Below are 17,080 nucleotides of genomic sequence, written 5' to 3' on the forward strand. Positions count from 1 at the left end.
CTCCAATTTCTAATTGTATAGAACCCTCTCCTTCAACCACTGGGGGATCCCTTTATTTGATTTACTCAGAAGAAAATTCTTAGTTTCTATGGAAAGTGTGTATTTGCAAAGTTGCAAATTCCAAATCACTATTTATTCTAATATAATGCCAAGCTATCCACCGGTGATATTTGATAAATAGCTCTATTAGGTTTGATCCACTGTTCCATTTTTTTTTTTTTTTTTTACTTCTTCAAATAAAGAGTAGAAATCTATGTATATCAACTTAAGTCATGAAATATGCTTGGTTTGAGCTGTAAGTAGTCATCAAGTTCCAGGAGTATATAAAAGCATCAAAGCAGGTTGTTTCTTAAATAATTAATGATGAGAATAAGGATACAATATAAATTCTGTATAATGTGAATTTCCCCAGGCCTCTCTCGCCTGTGATGGCAGAAGAGTTCGCATCGGCAACCACAGGACAGGTTTCCCTGGCTCTTGCCCGCCCCCCTGCCCCTCGTCTAAGACTGTGGCCCCCTGTGAAGCATCAGCTATCAGTTCTGTGGGAGCCCAAGGCTGGGGTCTTACACGGGCTCCCGCACAAATCTGTGCCCCGGTGCAGTTGCCACAGGAGCGTCTCTGCTGAGCCCTTGATTGGTGCTGCCTCCCTCGGTCCCTGCCGTGTCCCCGCTCCTGAGAGGGCTCGGGGGTGATGGAGGGCACGAGGGCTGGACCAGCAGGGCCTCCCTGTGCGTCCTGGGGCCAGAACCGTGCAGGCCAGAGAAGGCTTCTCTCCTGTCATCACTCTTGATCCACAAAGCGTCTCCTCTCACCGAGATCCTCGTGAACAGAGGTCTTTCATTTCCTGCCTATAGGATCTGTTTCCTCTCCAGTAGGACTCAGGCACACATCCCCAGAGCTGGGCTGAGGATGAGGCTAGACCGGGCCCATTTCCCACACTGCGTCTCCTGTCTTTGCTGTTTGTTCTTAGACCCTCTGATTTCCGTGAACCTGCACTTGCAAGTAAATACTGCTGCGTCAGATGCGCGGGGCGTGCCTGGATCTCAGTGACGGGGTCTCGGCTCAGGTGTCTGTGTGTGTTGTGTGCATATGAGTGTGGGAGGGGAGACTGCGTCTCCCTTACTTGGCAGTCTAGCTAAGATTTGGGTTGAATGAGGCATAATTTGATTTACTGATTAAAGGTAGTAGCACTAGTGGTAAAGAACCCACCTCCTTTTAGGTACTCCGCCAGTGTAGGAAACATAAGAGACATGGGTTCGATCTCTGGGTCGGGAAGATTCCCTGGAGGAGGGCATGGTAACCCGCTCCAGTATTCTTGCCTGGGGAATCCCATGGACAGAGGAGCCTGGCGACAGTCCATAGGGTCACAAAGAGTCAGACATGACTGAAGCGACTTAGCACAATTTAAGTATTTATTTATATATCTTTATTTGTACTTATGTTACTTATTTGATTGCCTGTGGCATGTGGGATCTAGTTCCCTGACCAAAGGACGAATCCAGGGCCCCTGCATTGGGAACCTGGAGTCTTAGCCACTGGACCACCCGGGAAGTCCTTGATTTATTTTTTGAGAACTGAAGGTTCAGTGGCAAGCTTGTCATTTCATACCATGAACGTTACAAAGACCAACGTGTAACATGCTATGAAGAGAATGAAATCTCTTTTCCTCCTTGACCCAGGCACTTGCAGCAGGTCAGTCATTAATGCAAACATAGGTTTTCCTCTTGTGGATCCGCAGGAGCTGTGGAAGACAGCTCAACGTTTACTGGCCTCGGGACATACCCTGGAAGTTGTACTTTTATCTTTTTCTCTGAATCCTTAATCATGGCTTGTTTTCCTCTGTACCGCCTCTCTCTTGAAAGCTAAATACAGAAACAAAAACATGCAGGTTTATTGAAGATTGCGGTTGTCTGCCTCAGGGCTCAGGGTCTCTGGAATTGGCTCCCGCACAAACGTGGGGCACTTGGCTCTGGCCGTGAGGCTTCCGTCAGGTTTGTTCCATCTTTGTTTAAACAAACAGCGTGCTCTTTCCCCCCGTTAGGAAAGGAGGCCACTGAAACGCTCTTGATTGCAGCCTCGCAGCCTGCCAGTGTGCTCCGAGTGTGTCAGAAGTGACTGCCCACGTGTTCTTGTCTCCAGCTGTGTGATGATCCTGAGATGCTTTGTCACCCACTCCCAAGAGTGTTTGGTGTGAAACGGGGCCCAGTGCTCCATGCTGAGCCCTGGGCAGCTGTGAAGTTGTGGTTCATAAGAAGAAATACATGTTTGGTCATTGTCCTTTTTCTTCTAAGCCCCTGATACCCGGGGAGAGGAGAAGGTTGAATTAAGTGCCAATGGTCAGTGATTCAAAATTAGCCATGACCACAGTGAAACCTCCATAAAGCCCCACAACTGCTGGCTTTGGAGAGCCTTCCATTGGTGGAGGTGCTGGGGGAGAGGGGCCGGGAGATGACACAGAACCTCCATAGCCTCCCCCACCGCTGACCCCCTGCATCTCTCCATCAGACTGTTCCTGAGTTACAGCCTTTCCTAAAAACCAGTGACCTAGTAAGTAATGTGTCTCTGAGTTTTTTATTTACAAAACAGAAACAGACTCACAGATTTAGAGAAGAAACTTAGGTGGTGGGGGAATAGTTAGGGAGTTTGGGATGGACAGGTACACACTGCTGTATTTTAAGTGGGTCCATCCTAAAGGAGATCAGGCCTGGGTGTTCATTGGAAGGACTGATGTTGAGGCTGAAACTTCAATATTTTGGCCACCTGATGCGAAGAGCTGACTCATTTGAAAAGACCCTGATGTTGGGAAAGATTGAAGGCAGGAGGATCAGGGGACAACAGAGGATGAGATGGTTGGATGGCATCACCAACTCGATGGACATGGGTTTGGGTGGACTCCTGGGGTTGGTGATGGACAGGGACGCCTGACGTGCTGTGGTTCATGGAGTCGTAAAGAATCAGGCATGACTGAATGACTGAACTGAACTGAACCAGCCGGGACCTACTGTATAGCACAGGGCACTCTGTTCAGTGTTACGTAGCAGCCTCGATGGGAGGGGAATGGGGGAAGAATGGACACGTGCGTATATCTGGCTGAGTCCCTTTGCTGTCCACTGGAAACTGTCACAAGATTGTTAGCTGGCTGTGCTCCAATATAAAATTAATAAGTTAAAAAAAAAGCCTCTGAGTTCTGTGCACTGCTCTAGCAAATTGATCAAACCAAGACGGGGTTGTTGGAACCTCAGAAGCACAGGTGACAGCTTGGACTTGTGACTGGCATCTGAAGTGTGTGTGTGTGTGTGTGTGTTGCAGAGTCTTGTAGGACCAGACCCTCAGCCCGTGGGCTCCACTGCCGCCTCTGAGTAGACAGTGCCACACTTGAGTTGAACCGAAGGACACCTTCAGCCTGGAGCACTGCTTGCTTGGCGGTGTGGGGACACCGCCCACCCTTACAGCCCCTTCGGAACTGGTGCCAGAACACTGTGGCACAAGATAGTCTCATGGCCCCACGGGAGAACAGGAGAGGCTGGCACTCTGGCAGGGTCTTTGCCTTTCTGTGCAAAGACTGTGCTGTCATCCGGCGCCCACTCTGAGCACTGCCCACAGGATCATGAGGCAGAACTCTTGAAGGAGGTGCTGCTTCTGGTAGCACATCATGTTGAGAAGGCAGACGCCAAAACAGTTGTGATTCTGATAGCAGTGCCTTAACAGAGAGCCATGAGCATAGTGGAGGGAGAGGGTGTCTCCACCTTGGAGTGGGAAGCCCGGATGCCTTCCTGGAGAAAGTGACACTGAACTTGGAGTTTGCAGGACGACAAGGCAGGTGTCTGGCAGGGGCAGGGGAAGCATGCTGCAGAGAGAGGTTACAGCAGAGGCGAAGGCCCGGGGCGCAGAGGGGCAGCACATCCATTAAGAGAGGGGAAGTTTGCGGATGCTAAATTCTGAGGGCCCTTAGATCTGCTGTCAGAAAAAGGCAGCCCTTGACAGGCTTGAAGCTCAGGAGTGATCCCAGGGGGCTGGAGTGAAGGTGCAGAAAGGATGAGCCCCCTGATCACGGGAATGGACCTGCAGACACTGAACTCGGCCCTTTTTGTCTTCCAGGTATCTGATCCCTTGCAATCACATGATGCTGAGTCAGAGGTGGGCTGTGAAGGAGAGAGACTGTTACTCTGTGTCTGCGGCCAAGCTGCTCGCCCTGACCCCCGTCTGTTGCTCCAGCGGGATCACCCTGACACTTGGGAACCAGGAGAGGGATTATATTCTCTGGTCACAGTGCAGGCGTGACAGCCCAGGTAGGGTGTTGCCAACCTGCATCCCTGACCCTTTAGCGATAGAAAGTGACAAGAGGCCAGAGGAGGAATTCAGCAGGGCTTTCCGGGCCTCTTGTTGCAGCCCAAGAACAAGAAACAGATGCCCTTGCTTGCTCCCCAAGCCGGGGGCCAAGCTGGTCCCTTAAACGGGGTGAGGGTGGGGTGACCCGATAGTTAGGTCAGAGGGTGGCTTATGTGGGCTGCCGACGCCCCTGGTGGTGCTGTGCCCCAGTACCATGCTCAGTGCCCTGCTTTTGCTTCTGGCGCCGGGAGAGTGGCAGTTCAGTTCAGGCCTTTTTGTGTGGTGTTTTTCATAATTTGCCCCATCTGTGCATGCATGAAGTTATTTTTAGTTCCTTATAGCGTCTTTGTATTCTGTTGCTGGAGGGGAGGAGGAGATGCATGTCCAGGTGTAAGCACTGAAGCATGGGGTCCCGGGTCCCAGCCTGCCAGGCAGCCCTCTCTAGTGATAATCTTTATAAACCAAAGGATACCAGATTCCATCTCGCCCTGGATGTGTGTCTCTCTCGGTAGACAGGGAGTGCGGCAGCGAGTCCCGTTTCTTTTATGACTGACTAGCTAGGGGTCCTTTTCTGCTTCTTACAGCTGTAATAAGTATTCACTGACGTGCCCAGCTCTCACCCCGTCAGTGTCCCCAGACCTCAGTTTTCACTAGGCTTTCTAGCAGCATCCTCAGTGTACAAGTATGAGATGTGTTATATTCACATGTCTTTTTAAACAGCATGGGGCTGGGGGTTGGAGTCAGCTATAGCTAAGGTAGAGTTAGCCCTTATTTTAGATAATGAAGAGGCTGGAACGAAGTAAGGAGAGAGGTTGACGTGAGATGACCTTGACTTGGGGAGGTGGGGAGTAGGATTGTGGCCTGACCTGTGGCTCTGCCACTGGCTCTCAGGTGATCTTTGTCTCTGAGCCTCAGTTTCTTCATCTGTAAATGGAGAAAACAGTGTCTCCACATAGGCCTGTGAGGATTAAATTCGATAGCACCAATAAAGCGCCTGCCGGCTGGTAGATTCTTAAAGAAACAGTAGAATTTGTGTTTGCCCTTGTCTTAGTCCATTTTTTTCCTAAAGGAAATGTAAACTTCAATGCAGATATTTGCATAGCTATTTAAGTTACATGGTTGAGAGCTTTTAACATCAAAGGCAGTCAGTGTATCATTCTCAGGTTAAAGGGGCTATTTTGGTAGTGAATATAAAAATTTATCACAAGACACTACTTGGAACATAAAACTCCCAGTAATTCTCAGGATGGCAGAATGAATTAACAGGCTTTTCAAAAAACCCAGGGTTTTCTAGAGAAAATCTGTTTTCCAAGTTCACGGATTATATAGGCTTTCTACTTTAGAGTCAAAGGAAAATCTTTTTAATTATTACCTGCTCTATGGCAGGTGCCATATTGGAAACATTACTTCACTTAATCCTCCCGACAGCTTGAGAGGTTGCTCACATTTCTCTGAAGGCTGACACCCAGTAACAGACTTCCGCTGGTGATGGCCAGGTTGGTTTTGTATCCTCTATGAGGGTAGAGTTTCTGGTTTTATTTTTTCTTCCTAAAACTGTAACCGTTTTTTGTTCTTTGAGAATCATGGTCAGAAATCTTTAGAACCACAGTGGCCGGGGGGACAGGGCCCCGCAGGGCCGCACCCGTTCTGACTCGTGTGTCTCCCGGGGCAGGGCCCGCAGAGCAGCCGCTCCCCGAGGCCTTCCCGCCGTCGGCCTGCATCGTGGAGTATGGCAAAGCCCTGGACATCAGCTACCTGCAGTACCTCTGGGAGGCCCACTCCAACATCCTCCGCTGCATGCAGGACTGCCGTGTGTGGTCTGCCCTGTACGACGGAGACTCCCCCAACCCCGAGGCATGCTGCCTGGGCCCGCCGGAGGAGAGGGCCCCGGGCGCCACCTCCCCTGTGCTCCAGCTGCCGCAGCAGGTCCCCGGGACGCCCACGCCCCTGCTGGCTCCCGGGAAGGAGAAGAGCCACACGGAGCTGGAGTGGGACGACAGCTACGACACCGGGATCTCCTCGGGGACAGGTGGGGGCTCCCCCGGGCCGTATGAGGATGCCGAGAACGCCAGCCCCCCGGTCCCCGTGGACCCCCCCAAACACATCCAGGAGATGAAGAAGAATGCCATCCTGCTCTTCAAAGGGGCCTACATCGAGGAGTCTGACTTCCAGGACGACGTGATGGTGTACAGGCTGTGTGCTGAGAAGGATGCTGAAGACGTGCATGGTTCACAGGAGCACTCCGAGAGGCCCCCAGCCCAGACCCAGGTCCAGGGTGCCCCCCTGAACAACGGCCCCCTGCCTGGCCCTGAGCCAGAGACGGAGTCGGAGGAGGAAAATGGCAGAGACGATTCGGCCGTGCTTCACGGTGTGTCCAGGGACCCAGCACGAGCCAACGAGCCCGAGGTCACCCCAGAAGCAGCCCCCGAGTCAGCAGCCCCCAGCCCCAAGGCGGAGCCCAGTGCCCAGCCGACAGCGGTGGTCCCCGAGGGTGAAGACTTCATGGCCCAGTACGACCAGATCATTAAAGAGCTGGGTTCCAGCACTGAGGGCCTGATGGAGCAGGATCTCGCCTTACCAGATGCCTTGCTGGTCACAAAGGAGCCAGAGGGGGAGAAACACGAGAGCCAAGGGGGAGAGGAGGAGGAGGGGAAGAAGGACCCAGAGGAGGAGGACGACGACGACTTTGACTCTTTCATAGCTGAGGCTCCCCCCGCAGAGACCCCGCCATCCCCGTTCGGAGCACGAGATGACACCGGCTTTGCCAGTCACCGTCCTGCAAGGACGCAGAGCACCCCGTTCACAGGTGATGCCCTCAGATTGCTTTGTGGTTTCTGCTTTTGAAAGTACTTGTACATGTTGCATCAGAGGAGTGAGGTAGGTGCAGGTAAGGAGCATCATCAGTTTACCTACCAGAGGAGTGGAAGGATTTTTGTAAGGAGCAGGGAGGGGTGGTTTCATTTTTATCTTTTTTTATCATCTTGCAATGATTGTCTTTTTCCCCGCCCCCCACCCCCCAAGCAAATTAGAGATTATATTTTGCCATTGAGTAACTTCTCTTGAGAGGTCAATAGGACTCACTAAACCACACAAGAAGTCTAGTCTCATTATTTAGTAGCCTCATTTCTTCTTTTTTGGTGTTCAGTCACTAAGTTGTCCCTGACTCTTTGTGACCCCATGAATTGCAGCACGCCAGGCCTCCCTGTTCATCACCAACTCCCGGAGTTCACTCAGACTCATGTCCATCGAGTCAGTGATGCCATCCAGCCATCTCATCCTCTGTCGTCCCCTTCTCCTCCTGCCCCCAATCCCTCCCAGTATTAGAGTCTTTTCCAGTGAGTCAACTCTTCACTTGAGGTGGCCAAAGTACTGGAGTTTCAGCTTTAGCATCATTCCTTCAAAAGAACATCTAGGACTGATCTCCTTTAGGATGGACTGGTTGGATCTCCTTGCAGTCCAAGGGACTCTCAAGAGTCTTCTCCAGCACCACACTTCAAAAGCATTAATTCTTCCCCAATAGGACTCACTAAACCACACAAGAAGTCTAGTCTCATTATTTAATAGCCTCATTTCTTCTTTTTTGGTGTTCAGTCACTAAGTTGTGCCTGACTCTTTGCGACCCCATGGCCTGCAGCACGCCAGGCTTCACTGTCCTTCACAATCTCCTGGAGTTTGCTCACACTCATGTCCATCGAGTCAGTGATGCCATCCAACCATCTCATCCTCTGTTATCCCCTTCTCCTCTAGTCTTAATTTATTTTTCCCCTTAGCATTTTTTTAATATGTATTGTATGTTAATTGTTGTAAAAAACAGTTCCGGTTTCCTCCACTGGCTTGTGTGCTTCAGGAGGGCACAGTTGTTGGCTTGGTCTCTGTGCTGTGTCTGGTCCTGAGCAGTGGACAGAGCATACAGCAGGTGCTCAGAACGCCCCTTGAGTCAGTGTGGCTGTGTACAGGCAGCACAGGCCACTGGAGTTAGTCATGCCTTTGCCTGGGAACTCATTTCAGTTAATCACAAAATCTTCATCCAAACATGAGTAGATCCACATAAACGCATCACTCTAATAAAAGAATGGGTGTGTTCCAGTGATACACCCCTAGCAGTGGGTAGAGATCATGGAACGGGCAAAGGGCTAGGCTGGGGTATCACGTAAGTGGCTTGAAGAAAGGAATTATGGTAGAATTATTATTATTAAATTATTAGCCAAGTAAAATTATTACCAAAGTCAGATTTGGCTGCTCACTGGTTGAAAACTAATACTTGAGAGACACGTGTTGGTGGGAAAAGAAAGATGCTTTATTCAGGAGGCAGGCAACCTGGGGAGAAGGTGGACTCATGTCCAAAAGCCACCTTCACACTGCTGATCGGGGGCAGGAGCTTTTCAGGGGAGCTTCGGGTGTGCACAGGTGGAGGGAGGGGACTACCGGCAGAACAGGCGCCGTCGGCTCTAACAGGCTTCTTGGACCTAGTCCCGCAGCAGTCTGACCAGCATCGTCCTGGTTGTTCGCAGTGCAGTTGATCTGCAGTTCCAGGTTGGTTTGTTCCTGTTACTTTGAGGCCAGTTCTCAGAATTGTGGCAGCTTAGGTCATGGCCAGAGTCTGGTCATCATGTGGTTAACTTTTTTGTATCTTGTGGGGGTTTGAAAAACAGCTGCAGAACATCTGCAAAACAGCTCACAGGACTTCGCTTAGAATATTGTCTATAGCCTTTGAAGAGGAACAAAAGGTCCTTGATGTTGTTTAACAGATAAAGTATTATTAGTTTGTCTTGCTTGACTATTTTCCTTTGCTTTTGCAGTTTTCTGATTAATTTTTTTCTTTGGCTAAGTTTCTCTGCAGATAAGAGGCAGGCAGGAGACATGGGGGAGGTCTGTCCTGGGAAGGCCCCACAGAGTCCTGCTTTTACAGTCTGAATCTGGAAATCATGGCACAGAGGGAACCAGCACAGAGGGAGGTTCCTCAGGCCTGGGGGCAGCTGAGGTGGGACCCCTGAGAGGTGTTCAGTTAGAGGAGAGGGTTCTGAAGGAGCCAGCATCCCAGAGGGACAGACCGGCCTTGGAGTCAGGCCTCTGGGGACTCCTGACTCTGGGACTTTCAGCCAAGTGGCCGTGGTGTCCTAACCCTGGGACAACTGAATGTGATCCTGGGGGTGGAGGGTGGGCTGTGTCATTACTGTCGCCACAGGCAGCCCCCAGCAGCCTCAGCTGAGGCTCGTCCTTCCCCGGCCAGGAGGGGACAGCTTGGTGGGGAAGGACCACGCCCCCTTCCCACCTGCTTGGATCACCCAGATTACATGAAGTCACAGAATCTTCGGGTCCAACCAGGTTGGCTGCCATGATCTCAGCACCCTCTTCCACCTCCTCCAACATTTCTTCATCTATTTACTGATGGCTGAAAATTTGTTTAAACAGGGAGGGGGCTTTTAATTCCACAATTAAAAGGCTTGAAGTTCTAGCTGAGATAACATTTCAGTGTAAATGGGTTTTAATTAAAACTCAATCAGTCAATCATAAGTAAAAAGGATTAGGTAATCTGGCTTTTCCCAGTTGATAAGGGAGGGTGGGGAGCATGAGGGCCCTGGCCCACTGAGGGTGAGGCGGATTTTGCTGGGAGGAAGGACAGAGCTAACATCAGCTCTGCCCTCCGGGTACCCCGTCTGCTCTCATTCAGCAGGACTTCCAATTTGCCTGCTATGTTCTCCAGGACAGCAGGACTACCCACTGCTAGTGAAGATTGCTCTTTAGAATACTAGTCTTCTGACAAAGGAGCTTTGTCCCTGGGCTCTAAGTAAATTGAAGAAACAAAGTATTGTTGTTCTGTCCCTGAGTCTTGTCCAACTCTTTGCGACCCCATGGATTGTAACACACCAGGCTCCCCTGTCCTTCCCCATCTCCTGGAGCTTACTCAAACTCATGTCCAGTAAGTCAGTGATGCCAGCCAACCATCTCGTCCTCTGTCATCCCCTTCTCCTCCTGCCTTCAATCTTTCCCAGCATCAGGGTCTTTTCCAGTGAGTGGGCTCTTCGAATCAGGTGGCCAAAGTATGGGAGTTTCAGCTTCAGCATCAGTCCTTCCAGTGAATACTCAGGACTGATTTCCTTTAGGATGGACTGGTTGGATCTCCTTGCAGTCTCAAGAGTCTCTTCCAGCACCATAGTTAGAAAGCATCAATTCTTCAGTGCTCAGCCTTCTTTATGGTCCAACTTTCACATCCATACATGACTACTGGAAAAACCATAGCTTTGACTAGATGGACCTTTGTCGGTAAAGTAGTGTCTCTGCTTTTTAACATACTATCTAGGGCGTCATAGCTTTTCTCCCAAGGAGCAAGCGTCTTGATTTCATGGCTGTAGTCACTCAGTGCAGTGGTTTTGGAGCCAAGAAAATAAAGTCTGTCACTGTTGCCGTTGTTTCTCCATCTATTTCCCATGAAGTGATGGGACCGGATGCCACAATCTTAGTTTTCTGGATGTTGAGTTTTAAGCCAGCTTTTTCACTCTCCTCTTTCACTTTCATCAAGAGGCTTTTTAATTCCTCTTTGCTTTCTGCCCTAAGGGTGGTATCATCTGCGTACCTGATTATTGATATTTCTTTCTCCCGATAATCTTGATTCCAACTTGTGCTTCATTGGGCCTGACATTTCACATGTTGTACTCTGCATGGAAGTTAAACAAGCAGGGTGACACTATACAGCCTTGACATCCTCCTTTCTCAATTTTGAACCAGTCCATTGTTCCACGTCCGGTTCTAACTGTTGCTTTTTGAGCTGCATATAGGTTTCTCAGGAGGCAGGTGAGGTGGTCTGGTAGTCCTATCTCTTTCAGAATTTTCCACAGTTTGTTGTGATCCACATAGTTAGCTTAGGACCAAAAAAAAATCTAATAAATCACATATTAAGTAACATCAATATTTTGAATATGGTACACCTGAAAACCAACAAACCATAATCTGAGATTTGGATACATATAGGTAATTTTAACTAAAACCTCGCCTGTTTCCTCCTTTGAACCTTGTACAGCTTCTTTCCTCTCTCCATGTATGTGAACTTTGTCATGTCCAAACTTCTGAGTTTGTTCCGCAACATTTGGTTTAACTTCCCTCTCTCCATGGAGGGCTTCCCTGGTGGCTCAGTGGTAAAGAATCTGCCTGCAATACGGAGCCGCAGCTGATAGGGGTTCAACCCCTGCGTTGGGAAGATCTCCTGGAGGAAATGGCAACTCACTCCAGTATTCTTGCCGGGAGAATCCCATGGGCAGAGGAGACTGGAGAGCTACAGTCCATGGGGTCATAAAAAGTCGGACATGACTGAAGTGACTTACCATGCACTCTCCATGGAATCCTAATTTCTGCAGAAATGAACTTACTACTCAGCTAAATCAAAGCATTCCATTTCATTTATCTAATTTATTTTATTTATTTGTGCATTCAGCAATCTTGTAGTGCTAAGGACTCAGAAATGAAGGGATTTGTAGACTTTCAGAGGGGACATCAGCCAAGAACTGTATGCTCTTCGTGAGAAATGTATTATTCGTCATAGTACCCAGATCCTGTGGAGGCCCAGTGCGGGGAGTGGGAAAGGCTCCACAGAGCGGGGCCATAGAGGAGAGAAGCTTCTGGGTACAAGCAGCTGAGAACGACAGTCAGGCAGGGGAAACAGCAGGTGAACAAAAGGAGCCTGCCGCCACACGACGGGGGACAAGGCCTGGATCTTGGGAGTAGAGAGGAAGCCACAGGACTGGTGTACACTGACTCAGGGAGCCCTCAGGCCACGCTGAGGAGTGCGGGCTTGTGCTCCAGGCCCTGAAGATTCCCCGTCAGAGTGGGTGAGTGATGTGATCAGATTCCTGTTTGGAAAGGCCAGAGTTGAAGACTGTGGAGAGAGCACTGGAGTGAGGAGAGGCTGGTGCCAGGAAGATCCAACTAAGAGACTTGTCATTGTATCTGGGTTCAGAATGCAGGAGTAATAGTGTTTCCAGAAGCATTTTCACAGCTGTGGTCACACGATGGGCCGAGGTGCGTACACAGAGATGCTCATTGCAGCGTTACATAGAAGTCATCCAAGCGTCCACCAGTAGGGGACTGTTTTGCTCATGTCACACCCCTGGCAACCGGATGTCTTGTGAATGAACAGGATGGCTCTGTGCATGGTGATACGGCATAGTCTCTGGGGGAGACGCTGCAGCGCAAAATACGAGAGGCTGAACAGTGTGTGGACAGTACTGTCATTTTATCATTTGTTTTAAAAAAGCACCAGGAGGTAGACACACACACAGACACACACACACACACAGACACACACACACACACAGACACACACACACACACACACACACTCTCGCCCTGGGAAGCAGGACCGTGTGTTGGTTAAGAGTATCGACGCTGGAAACAGATGGCCTGAATGAAAATCGTGACCCCGTTTACTCACTGTGCACGTGACATTCTGCATCGTCTTTGGTGGTGGTGGTTTAGCTGCTAAGTTGTATCCAAGTCTTGCGACCCATGGACTGCAGCCTGGGGATAACTGTTGGGTTGGCCAAAAAGTTCAATTGGGTCACATCTTATGGAAAAACCCAGGTGAACTTTTTTGGCCAACTCAACCATAAACACACTTTGTAGGGTTGTTGTGAATATTTAAGTAAGTCAATACATGAAAAGTGCTTACAACACTGCCTGGCACATAATAAGTGATTCATGTTTTTAATGATAACTCAGTTATTATAGTTTATTATATACATGAAACATTGCTGGAAGAATGCACTTGGATCTGTTAACAGGAGTTGCCTCTGGCAGGGGGCCTATTCTTTATTTTATACACCTGTACTCTTAGAAGAAGAAAAATTTTAAATCATTTTAATCTTTATTAAAATAGAAAAACTGTTGCTGAACCCCAGACAAGTGAGGAGACCGACCTCAGGCAGGGGAGGTGGAGGTGACGGTCTGCGTTCGGGAGGTGGTTCCCAGGGGGAGTCGGCGGAGCTGAGGCTCAGAATGATGGTGGCGGCTCTTGGAGTTAGGAAGCACCGGTCAGGGCGGGGGTCACTGAAGCAGGGGAAGAGGGCCTGAGGGGAGAGAAGGGGATGGCATATCATTCGTTGTTCTGAAAATTCAGTATGTTATGGGTGTGAAGTTTATCTGTCTTCTGGAAGGGGAAAAAATACAACCCTCATTCCCGCAGTGGCTCATTCCCACATTCCCAGTGGCTTTCTGAACTGTAACCGAGTTTTCTCATTTTCAGCTGCTTGCCTGTTTCCCCTTCTTCCTGCATTTCACTCAGGAGGTTTTTTGAAAGTGCTAGAATCAAACAGGAACTTGAATAAAACAGGAACTTGAAAGGGTTTAATATATGTTTCTTATTGCACATGCCTAAGAAGCTGTAGTTGATGGGGTTAGTGGATTATAATGACAGTCTGCTGACCTTGGCCTGATGCTCTGTTGTTGAAGTGAGACAGTGATGACGGACTCTCCCAGGCGTGGCGCAGGCTGGGGTTCCTCCCTGACAGGAGTGCTGGGCCATGCGGCTTTTGTGTTTGTAGGATGGCCGGGAGGTTGAGGGCGCTCGTTAAGGAGATGTTTTTTAATTATTTTGGCTGCACTGGGTCTCTGTTGCTGCGCAGGCTTTCTCTCATTGCAGTGAGCAGGGCCTCCTCTTCGTTGTGGTGCAGAGACTTCTCATTGCGGTGTCTTCTCTTGCTTTGCAGCATGGGCTCTAGGCACGCGGGCTCCAGTAGTGGAAGCCTGTATCGTGGTTCCGGAGCTCTAGAGCACAGGCTCAGGAGCTGTGGTGCACAGGCTCAGCTGCCCTAGAGCATGGAGGATCTTCCCGGACCAAGGCTCAAACGCGTGTCCCTTGGGTTTACCCTCTCCGCTACCAAGGCTTCTGAATGAAGTATCTTGTGATGAAGTATGTCTTGTTAAACTGTATTAACGTTAGTGAAATCTTCATAAGGCACGTTTATTCATGGCATGTGGATTCCTATTGACTGTACCACCAGGGAAGTCCAAGGAGATACGTTTTAAGGAGACTCTTCCCACCCAAGTGTCATCTGAGCCACCTGTCTCTGTTCCTCTGGAAGGAAACAGATGCTGAGTCCCAGGGACTGCAGGGGAGCGGGGCCAGGGTGGGCATGAGCCCACATCGGGGTTGGGGAGTGAGGACAGCAGCCTTCCCCTGGCAGATGTGTCTGGAAGACTAGAATTAAGTAGAGCTGCTGGTGACATTTTGGGGGTTCTTGGTGGAACCCCATCAAGATGCTGTCATAGTGGTATTGCAATCCAGAGTTTCTGAATGTGTTTGGCAATCTCTCCCAGCTTTGTTTTGTAAGCAGGAGCTCTCTATTCGAAGAATTCATTGACCTCCCTGTGCCATGAAAAGTGACTCAGGAGCTCTGCCCCCTCCCAGGGAAGGGGAAGTTGGGGCCAGTCTTGACACCCAGATGCAAGATGTCTCTCCTGGGCTCTAAGGTGCCTTAGAGACAGCATCTGTGTTTGTAGTGGCAGAACCTACAATTGCGAGTACTTTTTCACAGACAGCGTCTGCCTTCTTAGAAAGGTTTACCCGCTCCCACTGCCAAGGCTTGTGAACGAAGCACCTTGTGATGGAGTATTTGTTAAACCCAAATTAATGTTGGTGAAATCTTCACAAGGCATGTTTATTCATCAGGGGTTATGTGCTTTTATCAAAAACATGCCATGGTTTAGAGGCATCATCAATAGCTCCACTGGGGGAAACAGAAAATTCTCATTGATTTTGCTTAATGGACCACTTTTTTGGTGAAAACGGAAAATATCTTCAAGTAATTTTATTAATGCCAGATTTATTTTCTGGAATTTTCCTTGTCTTCAGTCAACTCAAATGGAAATCATATTATTTTTCTAGTGACCCAAGTTAGTTGAAGCTTCTTTTTGTCTATTTTTTTTTTTTAATGAACTGCTTTTATGGTCTTAGGGAATTTCTTGTTTAAGGAAACTTGGATACACCAGACTCCAGTTCTCCAAACTGAGCACTGAGTCCCTCCCCTCCACAACTTAAAGTTGTGGGTCTAAAATTATAGCCAAGGCCTCCTTCACCTCTCATCTTCTTTTTTTTTTTTTTAAATATTTATTTGGCTGCGCTGGGTCTTTATTATGGTAGGAGGGATCTAGTTCCCTGATCAGGGATAGAACATGGGCCCTCTGCTTTGGGAGTACAGTCTTTTCCATCGGTTCTTCCATATAGTGATATTGGCAAGAGTTTTTCTCTGGTGCTTGTGGGGGATGGACAGCCCCCGCCCCCCCCCCCCCCCATGCTGCTGTTGGCAAACATAGTTTGTAGGTGTTTGCTATTCTTTAACAGCAGGAAGACTTTGTTACTTAAACTTTTGATGGCTGCTAATGTTTGCATATTGAAAAGCAGAGACATTACTTTGCCAACAAAGGTTCGTCTAGTCAAGGCTATGGTTTTTCCAGTGGTCATGTATGGATATGAGAGTTGGACTGTGAAGAAAGCTGAGCGCTGAAGAATTGATGCTTTTGAACTGTGATGTTGGAGAAGACTCTTGAGAGTCCCTTGGACTGCAAGGAGATCCAACCAGTCCATTCTGAAGGAGATCAGCCCTGGGATTTCTTTGGAAGAATGATGCTAAAGCTGAAACTCCAGTACTTTGGCCACCTCATGCGAAGAGTTGACTCATTGGAAAAGACTCTGATGCTGGGAGGGATTGGGGGCAGGAGGAGAAGGGGACGACAGAGGATGAGATGGCAGGATGGCGTCACTGACTTGATGGACGTGAGTCTGAGTGAACTCCGGGAGTTGGTGATGGACAGGGAGGCCTGGCGTGCTGCGATTCTTGGGGTCGCAAAGAGTCGGACACGACTGAGCGACTGAACTGAACTGAACTGACTGAATGTTTGCATGACAGCCTATATAGCATGAGGGGTTCTCTGATGGCTCAGTGGGTGAAGAATCTGCCTGCAGTGCAGGAGACACAGGAGAAATGGGTTGGATCCCTGGGTGGGGAAGATCCGCTGCAAAGGGAATGGCAACCCACTCCAGTTCTTGCCTGGAGAATTCCATGGACAGAGGAGCCTGGCGGGCTACAGTCTTGGCACTGTTGGCTATAGCCTGCACCATTAGGGAATGAAGAGTGCCATGTTTTAAAGCACTGGCAGCCCCAAGAGATACAGAAATAGTATGAAAAGTACATTTTGGTTTTAAAAATTAAATCACTGGTCATTTTTTCTAAGGTCCATGATAATTTTCAAAGTATTAAAACTGCTCACAGAGTCAAAATACTAGCTCCCAAAGCACGGGTTTCTGCTTTGTTTTTGTGGCGGTTGGTATGTCTTGTGGTTTGCTTTTGAGGTACCAGGCGACGTGGTCACCTCAGCCGCACTTGTCTGAACTTGATTTGCCCCCAGTGGCCCCGCGGTGGTCCCCCTGACTCCTTGGTTTTCAGGAGAGACTGCCCCTGTGCCCAGCCGGCCCTGAGCCTCGTGTCCTTCCACAGGCCCGTTCATCAGCGTCGTCTTATCCAAGCTGGAGAACATGCTGGAGAACTCGCTGCACGTGAACTTGCTGCTCATTGGCATCATCACACAGCTGGCCAGCTACCCGCAGCCCCTCCTGCGCTCCTTCCTGCTCAACACCAACATGGTCTTCCAGCCCAGCGTGCGCTCCCTGTACCAGGTACCGCCCGGCCCCAGGTACCGCCTTGCCCCTGCCCTGCCCACACCTGCTGGGGAGGCCCGGCTGATGCACAGGCCCCGCCCCCCG

At 49.5% G+C, this 17,080-nt stretch overlaps 1 protein-coding gene across 5 annotated transcripts in view; it reads left to right on the forward strand.

The window, feature by feature from the left end:
- Nucleotides 1-17,080, forward strand: part of FAM160A1 (family with sequence similarity 160 member A1) — a 307,897-nt gene that overhangs the window by 283,931 nt on the left and 6,886 nt on the right. For all 5 annotated transcript variants that reach the window (XM_027513440.1, XM_027513441.1, XM_027513442.1 and 2 more), the window contains 3 exons: nt 4,099-4,289; nt 6,002-7,135; nt 16,815-16,993. In XM_027513440.1, coding sequence (XP_027369241.1) covers nt 4,099-4,289; nt 6,002-7,135; nt 16,815-16,993 — 1,504 coding nt within the window. The remainder of the gene's footprint in view (nt 1-4,098; nt 4,290-6,001; nt 7,136-16,814; nt 16,994-17,080) is intronic.

This window comes from Bos indicus x Bos taurus, chromosome 17 (genome assembly GCF_003369695.1).
Source record: "Bos indicus x Bos taurus breed Angus x Brahman F1 hybrid chromosome 17, Bos_hybrid_MaternalHap_v2.0, whole genome shotgun sequence".
In the NCBI taxonomy this organism is placed as follows: domain Eukaryota; kingdom Metazoa; phylum Chordata; class Mammalia; order Artiodactyla; family Bovidae; genus Bos; species Bos indicus x Bos taurus.